At 53.3% G+C, this 21,855-nt stretch overlaps 1 protein-coding gene across 2 annotated transcripts in view; it reads right to left on the reverse strand.

Moving 5' to 3' along the window:
• FARP2 (FERM, ARH/RhoGEF and pleckstrin domain protein 2) overlaps positions 1 to 20,714 on the reverse strand; it is a 94,185-nt gene extending 73,471 nt beyond the window's left edge. For both annotated transcript variants that reach the window (XM_041768142.1, XM_041768141.1), the window contains exons 1-2: positions 20,654 to 20,714; positions 7,283 to 7,512 (exon numbers count right to left, since the gene is read on the reverse strand). In XM_041768142.1, the coding sequence (XP_041624076.1) occupies positions 7,283 to 7,486 (204 nt within the window). In that variant the 5' untranslated portion in view covers positions 7,487 to 7,512; positions 20,654 to 20,714. The remainder of the gene's footprint in view (positions 1 to 7,282; positions 7,513 to 20,653) is intronic.
• Positions 20,715 to 21,855: the final 1,141 nt, after the last annotated feature.

Consider the following 21,855-nt stretch of genomic DNA (forward strand, 5'->3'; position numbering starts at 1 on the left):
TACTTCTCCCTCTGTCTGCCGCTCCCCCTACCTGTGCTCCGTCTCTTAAATAGATAAATAAAATCTTTAAACAAAATGCAATGTCAATAAAAGTTCCTAGTTCAATAAATTTACATGGAGACTCCAGGAAACGTTGAGCTTCTGCTCTGGGCCAGCGTCATGCCGTCAGGTGCACTGTGGCCGGTCCTCGGCTGTGCTTCCTCCGTGGTCCCCGCGACCCCGGGACGCAGAGGTTCGTCCCGTAGGTGTACCGGGCTGTGCGACGGGGCTACTTCGTCCCTACTCACAACCTACCCGAGGAACCGCCCTAGATGACCACTTACTGGTCCAATTCTGATTGGCTCAAAATGGTTTTCTAGCCACTAAACAGAACTCAGAATCTCACTCAAGCCATAATGAGCTACCGCCTCATGCCCACCAGGCCAAGGAGAATTAGAAAGCAGGTAATACAACCGTAGGTGAGAACGTGGGCAGAATGGAGCCCTCAGGCACAGAGGTGGGATCCGCAGCCCGCTGCTTTGGAAAAACTGTCTGGCGGGTCCCCCCAAAATTGAGCATGGTGACCACATGGCCCAGCAATTCCACTCCTAGGTTTACACTCGAGAGTCACCGACACACGTCCATACAGACCCTTGCATGTGAAGGCTCACAGCCGTGTTATTCCCAACAGCCAAGAGGTGCAGAGCCCACCAGCTGGTGAGCGGATAAACAACCTGCGGCTCATCCACACACCCGAGTGCTACTGAGGCACAAAAACGAAGGCGGCCCTGATGCACTCCGCAACAGGGATCAACCTCTAAGTCGTGATGCTCAGGGAAAGAAGCCGGTCATACAAGACCACATACCCCCCCCCCCCCCCCATGAGAAATGTCCAGAGCGGCGTGACCTACGGAGGCAGAGTACACTGCTGCTGCTTACTGCTGAGAGGGACGGGACGCGCCAGGGTGGGACAGCTGAAGGCTAAGAGGTTTCCTTTTTTTTCTTTCTCAGAGAGGAAGGGGGAGGCGTGGTGGGGGCTAGGCAGAGGGAGAGGGCCCAGCGGGGAGCCCGACGCAGGGCTCGATCACATGACCCAGAAATCAAGAGTGGCCTGCTTGGGGTGCCTGTGAGGCTCAGCCGGTCAAGTGTCCGACTCTCGACATGCATGCATGCACGTGCGCACACACACACACACAACGGGGCAGGGGCACTGGAAGAGAATCCTGAAGCAGGGTCCCTGCCCACACGGGGCTCAGCTCCATCCCAGGACCCTGACATCATGGCCTGAGCCAAACCAAGAGTTGGACACCCAACTGATGGAGCCACCCAGGCACCCAGCATCCATCCGACTCTTGATTTTGACTCACCATGATATTGGGTCACGGGATGGAGCCCTGCTTTGGGCTCCACGCTCAGCGAGGAGTCTGCTTAAGACTCTCCCTCTCCCCCTCCCCCCGTGTGTGCTTACACACGCTCGCACATGCTCCCTCTTGAGTAAATAAATCCTAAAAAAAAAGAGGTGCACACTCTACCAACGGAGCCAGCTAGGCGCCCCATGTTTCTTTTCAAGGCAACGAAGATGGGTTCAAACTGCTGTCCGCGCACGAATGAAAACTCGCAGAGGTGTACACTTCAGATGGGTGAATTGCACGGTATGCGGACTTCATCTTGAGGTCAAATTTTTATCTCAAACACCCTCGAGAAGACTGCTGAAAAGTTTCAGCTCAACTTTATTAACACTTTAAACACGATTAAATTTTGTTTGGAAAAGAGCAGACCCCTGCTTCTGGCTTTAAGCTCTCCTGACTCATGGGCAGCAAGAATGAGACAAGGTCGTGTGATCCAGCCTTAGAAGGCAGGAGCTGAAACGAAATCCTCCCACATCCAGGGGACCCCCCGCCCCCCCAGCTCCTGTTTGGCAGATTTAGCACAGTTTTAGCACTGGAAATACTGCCATTATCGTGGCGGTCTCACCGATGTCAGACTCTGGGAGACGGGCTACAGAAATAAAACTGGGGACTTGCAGCTCACCGATCTGAGGAAAATCTAATGCGGAGGCCAAGGCTGTCTTACTTGTTGAAGACCAACATGAACCAACACACTGCACGGAAAGAGGCGTGGGCACCGGCAGGGAGGTCTTCAGGCTGAGCTGCTCTGTATTTTCACTGAAGCAAAATATAAGCATTTCAAAAATAACTAAATGTCCTATTCTTCCCTAGATTAAGAAGGTCCCTCAGTACCAACCAGGGATTCTACACGACAGTGACCTGAACTATGTGCACGCAGACGCCAGTGTTTGGCCAGGCTGGATGAATGCGTCAACCCTGCAAGGTCACGGACACGACTGCCCAGGACTTCGGTAAAAAACCAGCCAAGTAAGCAGACCGTCAGACCGTCAGATCGGTGTAACGCCCAAGCCCCAAGCAGACGAAGCCACACACTCCCATCTGAGATCAGGAAACTGAGACAAGGGACAAATTCAAAAGAGTCTTAAAGAAAGGGTGATACCCCAATCCACCTTTTGCTTTCCTTCATTCGACACATATTTACCGAGCCAGGAGCTGTTCCAAACACCGCTGAGTCAGCAGGGCATCCGACAAAGCCTCGTCTCCTGGAACTTGCCTTCTAGGAGAGAGACCACGGGCAAGCTCTGGGACGGGAGGGTCTTCACCAAGACTCGCCTTCTGTGCTGCCCACAGAGACCCAGGCAGTGGCCTCGGAGCTCTGCACGCCCACCACCCCACACCACGAGCGTGCACCATCCCACATCAGCCAACACCACCAGACCATGGCCTGCGCCTCTTAGTTCAAACATAAAGGCCAGAGGGTGGCAGAGCCAGTGTCGCCAGTTAGACCCCAGCACCTGACCTGGACCGCCCACCCGCGTGCACCCGCTGACCTCCCTCCCACATTCTTCCTGAAGCTCTTCTTTCCGGCTGGTCTCTTAACTCGGGCAAAGACCCGGCAGGTGCGGCATCCCGGGACGGACATTGAAACTGGCCTCCCTGCCCCCCGCAATAATCTCGGCCCGAAGGAAGGGCTCTGGGGGTCCAACCACTCGGACCTGCAGGAGCCGCACCCCCGACTCACTGTGCAGATGGACCACAAGGCACAGGCGACTGCACAGTCGCCGTGACCTCGTATAACACTAAGACCCCTGCCCTGGGAGGACACGAGCCGCACGGACATCACACACGACGAATAGGTTTCGACAGGTTTCCTTAAGGCACACACGTGACTTTACGCCTCTACAGACAATGACAAGGCTCCCCTTCCCGAATAGTCCTCCTGACCCTGCATAAAAGGAACCCATCCATGGGATCCCTGGGTGGCGCAGAGGTTTGGCGCCTGCCTTTGGCCCAGGGCGCGATCCTGGAGACCCGGGATCGAATCCCACGTCGGGCTCCCGGTGCATGGAGCCTGCTTCTCCCTCTGCCTGTGTCTCTGCCTCTCTCTCTCTCTCTGTGACTACCATAAATAAATAAAAATTAAAAAAAAAAAAAAAAAAAAGGAACCCATCCACCCTGGCTCGGGAGTTGGGACAAGGTATTCCCCTCGATCCCCTTACTGGCTACAACCCAAGCTTCCTTTGTGTGACAGCTCACCTGGTGCTGCTTCTGTGTGGGACTCACTGAGGAGGGAGCTCACGGCAGCTCAGTTACCAGAGGTCAGGGGACAAGTGGTGGTGGATCAGTCGGGGGCCCCAGGGGCCAGTGGGGAGAAAGAAGCAGAGCAAACCCACCTTCTTAGGCCAGCCTCTCGGAGCCTCTTGTGTCTATGGGGCAAGCATGTCCCCGCAGAGGCGGCCAGGCGGCTTGCTCTGGGACAGGCCTCACATAGCAGGTTGCCTGACAAAGGAGACCAGCCCACTGACAGGAGATACCAGAGCTTCATAGAGACAGTCTCTTCCCAGAGACTACGTTCCCGATCCACTGGCAACAGCCGTTGCATAGACTAAAAAAGGGCCACAAGTTGCTTGGCACCCACCATCAAGATAGCTTTGCTGCTCCCCGCTCCCGAATCTGGGTTTGCCTGCAGCTCGGCTGGCTTCGACCCGTTAAACACGGTGGGAGCTACGATGCTCGACCAAGCCTCCAGGCACCGCACAGCCTTCACTCCTGAGAAGGTTTTCCTTACCGTGCAGATAAGGCCGAGCTAGCTCCCTGGAAGGGAGACACTCCACACGGAAAGAGGTGCCAGCCGGGGTACCAGGCACGGAAGACAAGCCATCCTAGACCACCAAGCCCCTTCAGGCCGGCCCGCACCAGAAGACGCTCCCAGGCCAACACCCCAACACGCATTCAACATTTGTCGTTCTAAGCTACCAGGTTTTAGTGGTTACTTAGCAAAACCAACTGATATGATCGTAGAGAACAGGGTGCTTGGAAGACGAACACAACTAACTTACAAAAATATGCTGAATTTTAACTCTTCCTAAAAGGTATGCGTCAGGGGTAACACAAGTCAAAAAGCAGCCCACCCACTCAGGCACGTGGTCGCAACGCGCTTTCATCTCCGGCGACCTGCGAGGCCGACCCAAACAGCACAGCCGCACGGAAAGGAACGTGATGGTTACATGTGGTTAACGGAAGCCACACAGAGGCCAAGACAGGCCACCCCAGGTGGGCCGCTGGGGCATGAACTCATTTTGAGTTAACAGCAATCAAAACCCAGCAGACTCAGGAAACGCTCTTTACTGCCCCGTGACCTGCCTGCCCGCCCCGGGAGGGAGCTATGAACAGAGACGCTTCCCTTCACACAGGCAGCCCCTGTTCCCAGGCCTGTCCTCCCCCCGCACCTAGTGGTCTGTCTCCCCTTCGTGTCCCAGACTCAACGCCTCTCCTGAGCTCAGATGAGCCTCCTGTTGCCCGACCACGTTTGGAGTTTCCCTGTCGGTGGATTCCCCGTAGGTCCGCCACCAGGTGTGATTCTCTCCTGTGAATCTGTCTCATGTCAGTTCGATTCCTAGTCCGGCCGGAAGGACCTGGAAGGGCCAAGGAGATTCCTCCTCCCTGACACACGTCTCCACTTACTACAATTCTGAGAATCTCTAAATAGGTTAAAACCTTTACAAAATGCTACTTCTGAGTTCCTGATGTATGATGCGACCCAGACACTCAGTAATGGTGTGTATGTGGGAGGCGGCTTACGCCTTATGTATGACTCGACAATGAATGCAAGCTTTCTTCTTTCTCGGTCCCAGGGTTAGCTCATAAAGACTAGTAAGCAGGATAAAGAAAAAGATGCTTTGAAAGCAAGCTCTCGGTAGTTCGGTTTTTCCCGTTCTTTTCTCCCCGCCCACCCCTCCTTCTCTTTCTTTCTTTTGAGAACTCTGAACCTGTTGCAAGCCTAGACCGTAGTGGGTGTGTTTACCAAAGGATGGCTCCATGGTGGAAAGTCTCATGAGCATTTGGCTGGAAAAGATTTGGGAGCCCAGCTCACCCCCCAGACCTTTCACCCGTTTCCTGCAGGCGACTCACCACCGAGCGCCGAGCAGAGCTGGGAGCTGCTGCCACCGTGAGCCAACAGCCGACTGCTGGCTCTCTTGGGGGCAGAGGCTGTCTGCTCTGGACTACCTTCCTGGCAAGGGCTGCCTCTGGCACCACAGGAATGACTTGGGAAGTTGGGACAGACAGGTCCTACCAGTTCTGATTACTACTGCCCTGATGAGATGGTATTTGATTTCCTCTTCAAATAAGACCTTAAAAGAAGCATTCAGGGTCCCCGGAGTTCAGATACGATGAATTTATGCACTAGTACTTAGCATCAAACGTTCACTCGAGCAAGAGAGGCGAGAGAGGACGGTGTGCCCGGGGCCCCAGGCAAGGACTGGAGGGCAGCCCTGCCCCCCAGCCCCCTCACCCCTGCCCCCCCTTCCCTTCTCCCACGCACTGCATTTGCCATTAGGCCCCCTGGAGCCCAGAGGAGGCTTCCTATAGGCTCCTCTCAGCCTGGCCCCCAGCTCAACCATCTCATTTTCTGTGTAGCATCCTGACTTGACAGGTATCTCTAAGCACACATAAACGTAACATCCTGCTAAAGTTTAATTCATTCTCTTGTCCTTCCTGTGACATTAAGAACAGAAAAAACCTTTAAAAATATTACTTTCAACCACTATGAAAATATTAGAGAAAAGAGAACATATCTATGAATTACATATAAAATAAATAATTTTTAAAAAATCACACTCATTCTAATGCTATTTAGGAAAAATCAGTGTTTTCTAAAGTACTATGTACGTCTAAAAAGCATTACTTTAATATATATACACTTATATACTGTTACATTTTTTTGCTATATTTAACTGTTTTTTGCCAACATTATCAGTGCAATCTATTACGGAATTTTCAATATAAATATGTCAATACTGTTGATACAGAAAAACAAATCCTACACTAATACTGTGCAACACTGCTTGCATATGCGCCGGGCCCCCTGCACGTTGAGGACCGCGGCCACCCTGAGAAGGGGAGACTATATTCGCCCCGACGCTTCAGATGAGGAGCTAACACACAGAGGCTAACTGCCCCCCGGCATCCAGGTACAATAGGGCAGAGGCCGTGTGGGCCCAGTCTGTGCTCTACAGCATTCAGCCAACCTCTCAGAAGAAGAATGGAAAGACCATGTTATATCAGAATTTTATTCTAAATTTTAAAAAAGATTTTTTTTTTTAAAGATTTTATTCATTTATCCATGAGAGACACAGAGAGATGCAGAGAGAGAGGCAGAGACACAGACAGAGGGAGAAGCAGGCTCCCTGTAGGGAGCCCGATGTGGGACTCGATCCAGGGACTCCAGGATCACGCCCTGAGCCCAAGGCAGGCGCTAAACCGCTGAGCCACCCGGGCTGCCCAAAAAAGATTATTTTTTTTAGAAGATTTACTTTATTTGAGAAAGAGAAGAGAGCGCACATACGTACATGCGCACATGTGCGGGGCCTGGGGTCCGGGGGACAGACAGAGGGAGAGAAGCAGATTCCCTGCTGAGCGCAGAGCTGACCCGGGGCTCAATCCCACAACCCTGAGATCATGACCTGAGCTGAAATCAAGAGTCAAACACTGAACTGACAGAGCCACCCAGGTGCCCCCATATCAGAATTTTACAAGAGAAACAGGAGAATCCCACTTTCCAAAAAAAAGGAGAAACGCAGACTCACTGTTTCCAAGGGTCTGAGGGTTACCAAAGCCACCCTTGGTCAGCTTGATAAATAGGCAAAGTCTGATCAGCAGCATGGAATGTGGTGCGTTATACTGGACTTTTAGAAAGTAGAAGGAAATATTCTTTCGAACGTTACACTTCTTACCTCGACGTCAAAGATTTCCACAGTGTTGTCCAGCAGCTTCACCCGGATGTGAAGGTGCTTCTCCTGCATCCTGGCTGACGCCCGTGTCGCTCCTCCCGACAGAGTCTGCCCAGGCTCGAGGGTGCTCACCCCCGCCGGGGTCTGGGCGCCCAAGCGTGTCCCTGGAGTCTGCAGGACTCTGTACGTTCCTTCTATCTCCCCCATTCTTCACCAGCTAACAAGGAAGAGTCCTTTAAAACAAAACAAAAAAACCCCAGAGATCAATAGTTATTTAGATATTTAAACAATGTAAAAGAATGATCAGACTCACAGGAAACCTCTACGAATCTTAGAGGTTATATCAAAACAGAGAGTCAAGAAAGGTTACCTTCTCCTCATACACGGATTGGCGGGGCCTAAAGTAACAAGCACTGTTCCCGAAGACCGTATATCCTGGTGCTTCTGCGAGCCAGCAGTGCGTCACCTCACCGAACTCACAAAACCGGATCCAACAGCGGCCTGTCCCTTTGTCCGGCTGCCCAGAGTCCCCCGCACAGCCTCCCTCCACCAGCCCAGAGAGTCACTGCGCGGACAACACGCGGTTATGTGCCACATGGAACATTTCAGCAAAGAGGAGCAGGTGCCACAGAGCAAGTGCCACACACACCAGGCAGCGTCCAGCAGCCCACTCCCCGGTGCCGGGGGGTGGGGGTAAATGCTGAGAACAGTAGGTGAGGACAGCCAGGCTGCTCTTGGCCGGCTTCGCACTCCCTGGATTTTTCAGTGGTGTCTTACCAGGTTGGACAGGCGCCATCAGTGACACGAGGCCTGCACACCTGGTGTGAAGGGCACTTGCCCCAGCATCACTTACCTGTCCTCACCATGTCCTTGTTCCCCTCACCACCCACTGCCCTCTGGACGCATGACAACACCAACGGCCCAGCAAGGCATCAGGCCCTTTTCACTCCTTATGCTGGGGTCACAGGAAAGGTCTCTAGTTTTAAGCCACTAAGCTCAACAGGGCTAATCACGTCACTGTTTTTAACAAAGAAAGATGAGCCAGTAATACTGGCTCGCTTTTCTTTGTATTAATATAGTTATCTTCTATTTATGGCAAATTTCCTTCTTAAATCTGTGTATTTGTATTTGTTTTTTTTTTTTAACGATTTTATTTATTTATTCAGGAGAGAGACAGAGAGAGAGGCAGAGACACAGGCAGAGCGCAAAGCAGTTCCCTGCAGGGAGCCCGACGTGGGACTCGATCCCGGGACGGCTTGTCCTTGCTGGGCAGGCTCTAAGTACACAGCACAGGTTGTGTGGCGGTGACTGAGAAGCTTTTAAACTTAATTCAAGAGACAGAAGGTTCGGGGCTCCTGGGTGGCTCAGTTGGTCAAGCGTCTGCCTTAGGCTCAGGTCATGACCTCAGGGTCCTGGGATCGAGCCCTGCATCGGGCTCCCTGCTCAGCTGGGGGTCTGCTGCTCCCTCAGTTCTCTCTCAGTCTCTAATAAATAAAATTTTTTTTTTAAGATTTCATATATTTATTCATGAGAGTCACAGAGAGAGAGAGAGAGAGAGAGAGAGAGAGAGAGAGACAGAGACACAGGCAGAGGGAGAAGCAGGCTCCATGCAGGGAGCCCGACGTGGGACTTGATCCCAGGACTCCAGGATCACACCCTGGGCCAAAGGCAGGCGCTAAACCACTGAGCCACCCAGGGATTCCCAATAAATAAAATCTTTAAAAAAAAGAGACAAAGTTCATGAGATGGTTCTTCTTGGTATCAAAATAAGCATGAAAAAAAAAAAAAAATGAAAGGGCCAGAAGACTCAGCCGTTATGCTGGCACACAAGGGACTGGATTGGAAATTAGTGAGATTAATTCTTTATGAAATTTACTACAAATTAGTAGAAGGTTTACCAAAGGCAGGTGGATAAAACAGTTTTTGTTCCATTCTTTCTTGAATAAAAATCTGACATTTGTTTTTTTGACACACTGTGTTTTACTGTTACATTTTCCTTAGGGATGCCCGGGTGGCTCAGTGGTTTAGAGCCTGCCTTCAGCTCAGGGCGTGATCCTAGAGTCCCGGGATCGAGTCCCACATCAGACTCCCCACAGGGAGCTGCCTCTCCCTCTGCCTGTGTCTCTGCCTCTCTCTCTCTCTCTCATGGATACATAAACACAAGACAAAACGGAACACACTAAAAGTTCGCTAATATTCATGCCACTAATATTAAACCTGGGATATATGAGGTTCTGAGAAGGAGAAGTATGAGACTTTTCATTTCCATTTCACAAATGTGAATAGTTAATGCAAAAGTGAGGGGATGTGAGTGAAGACGACCCACATGTAAGGTGTCTCCAACGTGCAGGTGAGCGTGAGTCCTTGGTCTGCTCACAGCGTTTACCCAAGACCGAGGCACCAGGAGCAAGACCTTCTGAACCAACTATGGGATGTCTTACCCTGGGCACCAAAGTGATCCTTCCCCTTTAAGTAAAGCTACAATTCTGAAAATATATACACACAACCAAAACCTCTTTTAAGAAGTCACTTCTCTTATTTACTCCACTGTATTTTCTTATTCAGATTTTTTCTTAATAATTTTGGATTGAAAAAATTTCTTCAGGTTCTTTCTCTTCTACTCATTATAAGAAAGTCCTAAGCACACAGTTCTAAAACAAAATGGGCAAAACTCACCTGTAGTGCCCAGAGGCCACCTGTGGGTGTGCATGCTCTAAGAGCACGCAAGGAGACTCCGACTAGAAAATTCAGGGGAGTGGTCCCCCTGGGAGGGAGGGGTTCTGTCTCTGAGATGGGGTAATGGGAAGGGCCCTCTGGCGTGGCTGGCGTGGTTTTATCAATTGACCAGACTGTGTTCACTTTATAATCCATTAAGCTGTATATATGGTTTGTGCAGTTTTTCTAAATCTGTGTTTATTTGATAATAAACATATTTAGAACAATGTACTTCTAACGTATGTTTCTCTAAGAATAAGAGAAATACTAGACAAATGAAAACCACCTCTTGGTCCGTGAGAGGCGTGCGTGCTCAGCAGCAAATGGACCTCCTGGCGACTGTCATCAGGTCCAGCGACCTCACGGTGGCTGAAGCCGAGACTCAGGGCTGTGAGACACCCTGACTCTGGAGGCTCATCGAGGAACTGACCCCACGGCCCCTACTGCTGATGTTCCAAAGAAAAGCCACTTGCTATTGCACAATGGTGACGTGGCATCCGTCACAGTTAATAAGTACTTGGCTTTAAGTTTAAGAAATCTAGGTAAGTAAGGAACTTCATAGAAAACTGTCACAGAACCCCAATGCCACAGAGTTAGCCCTGCTCTCAGCGTCTACCAATGTGCTTTACAACAAGCAGCAGAGCTGGGCTCTTCGGGAGAAACAGGAGGCCACTCACTCAGCAGTCATTCGCGGCAGCCTGGCTGCTTATTCGAGCTGGCCATGGGACAAAATGAAAGGAAAAACGTATGCACCGAATGAATCTGTTTTACGTAAATTATGACCTAACAGAAATCGTTTTGCCTCGTGTGCTTACACGTAAATATTATAAGTCCAAGAGTATGCAAGACAGACTAGAAACATGGCAAAGCCACTAAGAGCCCTCGACACAGGAGCTGTTCTGCGGTCCTGGGAGCCCTACGTGTAGATGCTAGGCCCTGCTCGCTCCTCCTGCCGCCAGAGAACCTCTCCAGAAATCCAGGGGGGAGCAGTGCCGTGAAGAATCAGGGCCCTACAGGGGACTCCAGCTTGTTTTCCCATCTTCCCTCTGTGTGAATGAAGTGCTTTGCTCTGCACTCTTCATTCCTAAAAATATTTCTGTAGCTGGATACAATTTGCACTACTGACATTTAGTGCTCCCTACTACAAACTCAGTTCCTAAACTCACTGAATAAAAAAATTTTAAGACTACCTGGTCACATATTTCCATCTTGAAGTTGGAAAAAAATTCAGCTCAAAAGCCAGTGAAGGCTTTGGGGGATGATAGGTCAATGTAGGTTGTAACAAAGGTGCTACTCTGGGGCGGGGGGGTGTTGGCAGTGGGAGAGACTGTATACAAGAGGGGCAGGGGCATCTGGACATCTCTGGACCTGCACCTTGACTTTGCTGTAAACTCCACACTGCTCTAAAAAATAAAGGCAACTAAAAAAATAAAGTCTGCCACGGAACACATAACTCAGAAGTGACAGAGCCAGGACTCCAGTCCAGCCTGGACTTGGCCACGAAGCCTCCTCCCTCTCCACCGGAAAATCTGGCTCCCCAGACAAAAGCACAGTGCTCAGTCTGCAGTAAAGGGAGTGGGCTAAAGATGCTGCTGTGCAAGAGGACTCCCACCTTCCCTGAAATACTTTCAGTTGCCTCTTTCAGGAGGAATATAAAACATGTTTATACTGACCGACTAAGGAAGCAGAACACAATGCTTATTTTCGCTGCATTTTTCTACTGTACCTACGACGCACAGCAGCTTCGGCAATGAGGGTCAGATGGAGTTGTCACCCGGCTCCTGGCCCTGGGCTGCCTCTCCTCTTCACACCTCACGGCAAGGACCGCACGGTCCTTTTATTCTCTAACTAGCATGACTGGTAGTTTTTGGAACAGGCAACGAAGTATTCAATCAACGTAAGAAATTAAAGACAAAAACGTCAGAACTAGTGCCATAAGGCAGTGCCTCCCAGAGCTGACAAGGAAGAGCGGGCCCGACGGAGGGCAGGCAGGGCATCCACAGCCATGCGCACACGTGCTGGCCGCACAAACACACCCCTCCCCCAGGACACAGCTCTGCTGGAAGGCGACACGCCGGAGCACCACAGAAATCGCGTTGGGCACTGGAGGCCCGGGGAGGAGGGTGCCGTAGAGCTCACTTGCACTCGCTGCTGCAGCAGGTGCTCTGGGATGCGGCATCACCTGTGGGAAGCCCAAGGACCGATGAGGACCTCCCTCAAACCCGAGGAAGGGCGGTCAGCCACCTCGAGGAGCTCTGGTGTTGGAAGGGCAGCCCACACTGGCAGCAAAGTGTCCCCCAAACTGGGATACACCGTAGGCCCTGTGGGAAACCAGGAAGTGTGCGACCGCAGCCTGGGGGTAGAAGCTGGAAGGCGGCACAGCTGGGATCTAGCTCCAGCTCTCACTTCCCCACTCCTGGCCCAGCGTGTGCTCTGCAAAATGACAGGAGAAGAGGACGGTCAGATTCCCTTCACTCTAGGAGTCTGTGAATCTGGGAAAGACAGCTCAAGGTCAAAGTAGAAGGGAACGAGATACGCTCTTGACTCCAACTAGTTAATTTTATCTGGTGGCCCAAAGCTAAGTACCTCCTAAAATCCTGTTATCCCATCTTTCCCGGCTAACCACATGAAATAGACGCCACGTGTATGCAAGGAACATCATTTTCAGACAAATTCAATGCAGTATAAACATAGATTACTGGTTTAGAGATTACTCTGGACAGAACCAATATTTACAAACGTTTCCATTTTACTTTTACTCCCTAAGTTTTTAAAGGAATTGCCTTAACAATAAACAGATGTCAATAATTCAGACCATCAGTCTTCTGACTTGGTTGTTGTTTTTTTTAAAAAAGATTTTATTTATTCATGAGAGACAGAGAGAGAAGCAGACTCTTCACAGGGAGCCCGATGTGGGACTTGATCCCTGGAAAGGGATCACACCCTGAGCTAAGGCAGGCTCTCAACCACTGAGCTACCCAGGCGTCCCTTTTTTTTTTATGACTATTTTTAGGTTTTAGTTTTTTTTTTTTTTAAGATTTTTAAATTTATTCATGAGAGATATACAGAGAGAGAGACAGGCAGAGACACAGGCAGAGGGAGGGGCAGGCTCCGTGCAGGGAGCCCGACTGGGACTTGATCCCAGGACCCTGGGGTCACGCCCTGGGCCGAAGGCAGACATTCAACCACTGAGCCACCCTGGTGTCCCTGACTTGGTGTTAAACAAAAATCTATTGGCCGAAAAATAAAGTGTTTTTTTTTTTTGTTTGGTTTTGTTTGTTTTAAATAGGCTCCATGCCCAGAGTTGAGCCCAAATGGGGGCTTGAACTCACCGTCCTGAGATCAAGACCTGAGCTGAGGTCAAGAATTGTATGTATGCTCAACTGAGCCACCCAGGTGCCCTTCAAAAATAAGTTTTAAGAGCTGGAACGAATCTGGACTGATTCTTAACACTTTTTTCCTTTGGTATGAAGCTGCCTAACTGAACACCAAAATCTTCACAGACAAAAAGCAAGATTTCTAAGCTGCTGCTTTTTTTTTTTTTTTTAAGATTTTATGTTTTTATTTATTAGGGGGAGAGACTGCACGCAGGAGGGGGGAGGGCATAAGGGGAGGGGAGTGGCAGAGGCAGACTCCGTACTGAGCTGGGGGCTCTATCCCAGGGCCCTGGGTTCATGACCCGAGCTGCAGGCAGATGCTTGATGGACTGAGCCACCCAGGTGCCCTGATCTCTACGCTTCTTTAGTGTGAAGGGAATGAAAGAGCTGGAGTAGAAACACACGCATGTGCTTATGTTCCAACAACGGAAGGATAAACCAAGCCTACAGACGGTGGCTGGAGGGAAGGCGCTGGGGACAGAGCACCGGAGACCCCTTCTTCCAGGGTGCAGGGCTTCCTTGGGTTGACCTGGGAACCTCTTGGGTGTTTTCCGTGATTAGAGAGCAACATGACATCAGTGTCTTAGAAAACTCAAACTAAATGAAACATATGATCCTACTGTACATTAAGACAACAGCTAAGCAACAATGGGAATTACTTCAACTGACTTTCAAACTCAGAACCGCACTACCCATCACTAGTGAAATACATCCTCAGGATTAAAAAAACTGTAATAGCACAATATAACATATTCTGTAAGAAAAAATATCTCATTTCAATAAATGGCACGATACAAAAAAAAAAAAAAAGAGAAGAAAAGGGGGGTGATAAAAACTGGTAAAAGATGCTGTCTGCCACCAACACCCTGTGGACCTTGTTTGAACCCTGAATCAAGTATCCATGGGACAATCAGGGAAATGTGGGCACTTCCTGGACATCGGGTGATTTAACAAGTACTGCTAATTTCCTATGTTTTAATGGTATCGTGTGTAGACGAAGGGGGAAAGTCTCTATCTCTTAGAGACATTCGCTCAAGTATTTACAGATGAAGTAGAATAATGCCTAGGTCTACTTTAAGATAATCCACGGAGGTGGCGATCGCTAAAGGGGATAATAGGTCCCCTCCCCCCCAAAAACCAATTGCCCATATGTTGACTAACGGAGCTGGTTTTGATATACCAACTTCTGTGAACGTTTGGAGTTCTCCGTGAGGCAAGAAATAAATAAACACTTTTCAGAGTAGGTAAGGACCCAGAAAACCCTGGGGACAGTTGACAGGTGAGAGGAGCAGCGTGTCCACCGTGAAGGCCACAGATCCAACCCATGGAGACAGGCCGAGCACCCAGTGGCAGATTCTTTACGATTAAAAGACAAAACAGTTTGACACTAAAACAAACTGCACATCTCCGCATGAGCTCACTCTGTCCTATGTCACCTCCACTTTGTTACTGTATTTTTCAGTTCAGTTCTAAAATTCCCACAGGTTTCTTCTGACATATTTTTTTTTGCTTTCTATCTTTCCATTTGTTTCAAGAGTACCCTTACTTCTCAGGACATTTTAATGACCGTTGTTTTAGTTTCCATTGCAGCCTTTAACAACTTAGCAGCTTGAGGAAAAGCCTCGCATCCTCTCAGCGTCTGACGGGCACAAGTCCGGGTCAGTGTAAACCAGCAGAACACTCGACCTCGGGGCTCACGAGGCCTGCCCAACGGGACAGCTGGATGCTCAGCTGTCTGGGTGTAGGACTGAGGCCCCCGTCCCTGCTGGCCCAGCTGCTCTAACGTCCCGTTCCTAGAAGCAGCACCTGGGGGTGAAGGTCACGGGAGCCAAGATTCTGCTACCCCAAGTGTGTCAGAGGCCGCAACCTCTGCACCACCTTGGGCTTAGCCTGTCTTCTGAGCCGGCGCTGTCCTGGTTCCGTGGGACAGCTTAATGCTGTGTTAGGGGACGCTGGGCCTTGTTTACATCCCATGGCGAATGCTGCTGTGCCTGCTTCAGCAGCCTGGGGCCCGTGCACTCAAGCGTCAGCCCCACGCCCAGAGGCTCCTGCCTGTGCGCCATCACCCCGGGGCCAGTCTCTGTTCAGGGCCAGAGCCGCGCGTGCACGGCCCAGTGCTGAGGTCACTCTCTTGAGCTCTTCTTCTCCCCAGTCTCTGCCTGGAGCACCTCTCAGTCCTCCAGCCGGAGAGCTAGGGCTTTACCGGCTCTGCTCTGCCCGGCCTGTGCCTGCACCCTTGCCTGGGACCGGGGCCCAGGACGAGAAAAAAAAAGCAACGGGGTTTCCTGACTCGCTCTGGGTTTTAGGTGCCTGACCCGAGGAAGGGAGAGGAAGGGGAGAGGAGAAGAGCGGCCTTCTCCGGGTCTCTCCTACAGCCCAGAGTAGAGGCTTCTCCGCAGCACCGTCTGCTTGCACCTTGCACCCTCCAGCTCCCAGATGCCCTCAGACCAGCCTAGAGAACCCCAGAGGGAAACCAGGAGCCTCCTCGCTGGTGCAGTGGCCTTTGTCCCCAAGCCCCTGTCACTACTTGTCAGAGTTCTCAAATCCGGGCTGCATGCAGCCGTGCTCAGTGGGGGAGACAGTGTGGACTGGGCTTATTCCAGCTTCCAGGAACCAGAACTTGACATTCATGCATTTTAAAACGTGTTTATAGTGGTTATTTTTGGGAGAGAGAATAGGGTTGATTTTTTTCTTTCTTTTTCCAATGTCCTGTATTTTTCAAATTGCCTTTAGTAACGAGTATGTATTACTTCTGAAGTCAGATGGCTTCTCTGCAGACTCCTGCAAGAGTACCACCTGCTTTAGAAGCCGTACTGGCAGGGTCACCCATGGAACATCACTGCTCCCCACCCACGAGAAAGCGGCAACGACTACAGTCTCTCCTCTAGGAGCTGGGCTTGTCTTTCTTTCTTTCTTTTTTAATTTTTATTTTTTATTTATTTATTTATGATAGTCACAGAGAGAGAGAGAGAGAGAGAGGCAGAGACACAGGCAGAGGGAGAAGCAGGCTCCATGCACTGGAAGCCCGACGTGGGATTCGATCCCGGGTCTCCAGGATTGGGCTTGTCTTTCTAAAACAGTTCAGTAAAATAAAAACGGTTTTAAGCACCTGCTGGAATCGGTATCTTAAGTTATTGGGACTTGTTTCCCCAACACACACCTTATTAACTACTACTGGGACTTTAACTATGGAAGCGACAAGACAACTTGTACAACTCCGTAGTGTTGCTTCTTCCTTCCCAGACACACTCGCCGTCGCTGCCTGGAGATGCCGGGGGCGCCTCACCCCGTCTCTGCTGTGTTACCTGGCATCCAGCAACGGCCAGAACTGCCCCTGCAGAAGCCTCATGATGCCGAAGCTGTTCTGCTTTTGGCTTCGGGGCCCCTGACGCACAGTGGGCCCTTCCATGGGCCTCGGAAAGGCCTCAAGAAAGTGTGCCTGGAGCTGTAGCCTTAGAATTTACGGAACACACTCTAGTTGCCATCGACTAGGCCTGCCACCTCTTTCCACAACGTTCTTCCCTTTAGGTCAGGCAGCTGAGGAGGGCCTTCGGCATTCTGGGGATGCAGCTAAGGGCACAGTGAGCTGGAGATACGTTCAGTCGGATGCATTATGTTTGCAATTGCTTCTTGTACACTTATCCCCAGCACCTCAGGGCAGGGAGGGCTTCTAGAACACTGGTGTCACCCACCCTGCCTGCCCACGGCTGTACGAAACAACAGTGCAGGCCTGGGGTCCTGCGACAACCTTACGGATCCAGCGGCGCCGGGCACGGGGAGCGTGGGGGCTATGGGAGAGAAACAAGGTCTGAAATGTGGGGAGCCAGAGGCTCCTCTGTGGGAAAATGATCGTCGGATGTGTTACACTGTTAAGTGGCCAAAATTGCAGTTCTTGTCAGAAAAATAACTTATTGTGCTAGTACTGTTTTTAACTTTTTTGAATGGAATTGTACAATAGGATTTACCAGAACCTGTGCTTCTCTGACACACGAACCTGTACCTGTGTTAGAAACAGCAAACGTACATTATGTATATGTGAATCACGTTCTGTGCATCCTAACTATCAAAAAATACTTGGTCAACTATGCTAGAGGGATCACTGAACTCTCTCCTTCTCTCTCACATGAAGAGGCCATCTGAAAATACACAAGCCGCTGCTGAACAAACAGGCTATTTAGTGATGTTTTTATTATTAGCCTTTTCAAACGTAGCACTTTTCCTCATTCTAAATACTTTCCAATTATTGTGACATTTTATTCTTTTTTTTAAAAAAAGATTTATCTAGAGGATCCATGGGTGGCTTGGCAGTTTAGCTCCTGCCTTCCGCCCAGGTGATGATCCCGAGGTCCTGGGATCGAGTCCCACAGCAGGCTCCATACCTAAGTCTCTCTGTGTCTCATGAATAAATAGAGTCCTTAAAAAAAATTATTTATTTAAGAGACAGAGAGCATGTGAGGGAGCAGGGGGGAGGGGGAGAGTCAGAGCCCAACTCAGGGGTCGACCTCCTGACCCTGAGATCGCCCAAGCCCCCAAGCCGTATTCTTTTTCTTAATGAGACTCCCTCCCCCCAGCTGCATAAGCTTCAGGCGCTATAAAAGCTGGCACCTGCCCTTGCTCCAAATGAAATCTGACTAATTTACAAACATTTCTTGAGCAGCTACTCAGTATCAAAAATGCCTAAGTATGTAAGAACATGAGGCTTTACGGGCAAGAAGCCTCCTGGTCACAGTGGGAGAGGACAGAAGTGTGTTCAATGGCGGCGGCACCACTGAAAGGACAGCGGGGCTGGCAGACAGGAATCTGGGGGGTGGCAGGAGAGGGAGAAGGCCTCCACAGCAGGGCACCGGGGTCAGGCCTCAAGACGGTCCTGCTGCGCCCCGCAACAGCCCCAGGGTCACACGGGTCAGGACGCGCTGCTAGGAGGCCACGCACGCCCACATCCTCTCATTTAGCCCTCAGGACCCCCTGGCGTATATCCAGGAACTCAGGCTCACAAAGGTTAGTGACTTGCTGACGCGCACGCAGCTCTGCAAGGGGCCTCAACCGGACGCCCAGTGCCCAGTCCGCGGGGTGCGGTCTCCTCCCGCCGCAGGGCACCCTGCAAGCCAACCGGGGAGCTCTGCATCTGCCTACCTGGAGTGGACGAGCCCACTGCAACCCGCGGATGCTCTGGACACACAGGCCTCCGAGCACAACCCAGGTGACCTCGGCTGCACACCCTTCACAGCGGGGTTGTCGCATGCTCACCAGCCTCCGAGTGAAAGGGGCGGCTGGTCAGCTGACAAGAAAGCAGGCAAAGGAACGACAGGGACAAACTGAAAAGGCGAGGAGCAGAAAGAGAAGCGTTACCGTCTGACTACTGAGGGGGCAGCGGTGACCGGAGGCCACCACGTGTGGACAGAAGGAACGATGCCCGCCTCAGTCTTCACCTTCAGTCGGGTCCTATCCTTCCCCAAAGCAGCAGGGCCCTCTTGCGTCCTGCCGCCCCGCCCCACTGTCCACTCGGTCATCCTTCGGCCCGCGGACACAGCGGCTACGGAGGAAAGCACCTGCTGCGTGCGGGAGTCGGAGGAGCAGCTCAGCCACAGCACGAGCCCTCGCAACAACCACGGCCGCGGCTCAACTGCGACCCCATCTTATAGATAAGGAACAGAGACGACTGGACGTATCACACACACCTTTTTTGGGAAACAAATTAGGACAGAAGGACCCTGAAGCCCCCCCTGAAAGGACGGTCACACACACCCATGCGCCCGCAAACTTGCGCAGTTTGGAACCTGCGCGTCTGCACCCAGTCCGGAGGCCGAGTGCAACCACAGTGGGAATCCGCAGTAAGGCGCGGGTAGGGCAGGGGCACGGCCAGGGCACGATCCTAAACGGGTCTCCACCTGCTCTGCTCCCGCGCGGGGCTGTGCGACAGGCCAGGGAGAGGGCCAACGGCATGGCCGGCGTGAAGCGCTTCACAACCCTTCGCACACGGTTCTCTCTCTCGTGCCAGGAACTCACACGAATTTCAAGAAACAGCAGATGCAGAAAATTAAAATCCCATTTGGTCTACAAGTAAAGGTCAGTCCTCGCCGCCTACCTCGAACGTCCTGCCCCGTCTCTCTGGCAGAGAGAAAATCTGTCTTGTCCGCCCTGCTGCAGTCTGCGCAAAACCAGCGCTTACCCCGCTGCCCCTGACGGTCACCACACGTCTCCACGTGGTCCAGCAGAAGCGCCCGTGGAGACGTGGAAACAAACGAAGAAGCAAACGCAGCCTTTAAGGATTCAGCCCTGGGTTTTAGATCTTCCATCCTCTTCCCACCCTAGGTGCTGACGCTATTTCCTTCCACGCATAATTAAACGTCTGTTTTCCCAGCCAGACCATGACCTGGGGAGACCTGGGGACACCTGGGGACGTGCACTCCCTGGGCCATGCTCTGCTCCCCGTTTTCCTCCGGGCGCCTCCCCCAGGCCTTAGCAACATTCCTAGACCTCAGTGCCCTAAAAACATGGACACCTAAGGTCTAGCTCCCACCTGTAAGACGCGCTGTGGGGAAGGCGAGAGGCTGGGGTCACCGCCAGCCCCAGCTTCCACCTGTGACTCTGCCAGGGCTGACCCGCCTCTACCCCCTCCTTACTCCAGACGCCCCAAGGGACCCTCCCCTGCACCCCGGCCCCTCACCACCCCTGCCCCGGCTGCCCCCCACCTCAGGGCGCGACTCTCCCCTACACCCCCCAACCCTCCGCCGCACCCTGCCCACCCTCCCCGGATGCCCCCCCCACTCTCCCTGGCCACCTCAAGGGCCCGCCCTCCCCTACTCCCCCCTCCCCCGCCCTCCCCTACTCCCCCTCCCCCCTCCCCCTACTCCCCCTGCCCCTCCCCTACTCCCTCTCCCCTACTCCCCTCCCCCCCTCCCCTCTCCCCACCCTCCCCTACTCCTCCTCCCCCCTACTCCCCCTGCCCCTCCCCCTCCCCTACTCCCCCTCCCCTAGTCCCCTCACCCCTCCTCCCCCTCCCCTACTCCCCTCCCCCCTCCTCCCTCCTCCCTCCCCTCCTCCCCCTCCCTCCTCCCCCCCCCCCCGCCGACCCTCCGAGGCCTCCGCGCAGGATCCCGCCCGCCCCGGGCCTCCACGCGGCCGCCGGCTCCGCACACCCGGGCCCTCCGCGCACGGGGCCCGCCGACCGCAAGGCCTCAGGAGCCCGGGCCCGGAATCCGCCGGCGGACCGCGCCCCGAGCCCCCGCCCCGCCGCCCCGCCCGCGCCCCGCGCCCCGCGCCCCGCGCCCCGCGTCCTCACCCGCCGGCCCGGCCCTCGCCGTCGCGCCGCGGCCTCCGGGTCCCGCCCGCTCCGCCGCTCCCCGCCGCGCCCGACCGCCCGCGGCCGCCTCCACGCTTGGCCCCGCCCCGCGCCGTGCGCCCCGCCTGGCCCCGCCCCCGCCTCCGCGGACGCGCCTCCGATTGGCCGGCGGACCTCCGGGCGGGGCCGCCACGGCCCGCGGGCTCCTGATTGGCCGACGGACGGGGCGGGGCGGGGCGAGGGGCTTCGGCGGAGTCGAACGCAACCAGCCAGGCTCGCCTCGCGGGGCGGAGCCCAGTCCTGGGGGCGGGGCCTCGGCTCCTCCCTCCGGCTCCGCCCCCGCCCCCGCCCCCGCCCCCGCCCGGCCGCCCCCCCTCCCCCGAGCGCTCCCCAACCAGGCCCCGCGGAGGCCCCGGGGAGGCCCGGAGGAGGCGGTGCCGCGGTGGAGGGTGGAGACCGGCCCCTGGAGGGGGGGTCGCCCTTTAGCTCACGACTCCTGGGCCCCCAGGCCCGCGACCACCGGGAGCACACACCCCTTCCTCCAAGGACTCAGCGAACTCCTACACATCCTTCAAGACCCTTCTCAACTTGCCCTCAGGGCCAGATCTGGAGGTCGGAGAACCGGCGGTCCGCAGGCACAAGGGGACCGGGGCTCAGCTGCACCTCCTGTCCCCTTGTCCCCACCACTCCCTTGAGACCCTTCCTCTGGCCCCCAGCCCCATGAGCCCAGGGGGCTGTCCTGCTGCCCCCAGGGGTGCACGCACACGTCTCCGGGCCGGACCCCGCCCCCCAAAGGTGTGCAGGGCTGCTGGGGGCGAGGAGAGCCCCGTCAGTGGGGAGGGACTCCCTGGAGGCTGCAGGGCCCCCACTGGCACCAAACAGGAGAGTACAGGCTGGGAGACCGAGAGGGTAGTTCAGGAAGCACTGGCGGGGGCAGCCAAAGGGCCATCCAGCCACGGAGACCAGGCTAGCGGTCCAGGCGTACAGCATGTCCCCTCCCAAGTCGTCGAGCGCTCATATCCCTCTTCTTAGAAGTGATTTCCTAGATCTTTTCCAGGCAATAGGTGCAGCTATTCCTACATCCATTCCAGTCGTTTATGCTTCTAGGTGTTTAGTAGTTACTGCTACGGTGAACAAGATCCCTCTTCCCGCTCCATTCTCTAACTTGTGAGGAGACATCACTGAACTCTGACTAGTGCTAA

The sequence above is a fragment of the Vulpes lagopus genome, chromosome 8, assembly GCF_018345385.1.
Source record: "Vulpes lagopus strain Blue_001 chromosome 8, ASM1834538v1, whole genome shotgun sequence".
Lineage (NCBI taxonomy): Eukaryota > Metazoa > Chordata > Mammalia > Carnivora > Canidae > Vulpes > Vulpes lagopus.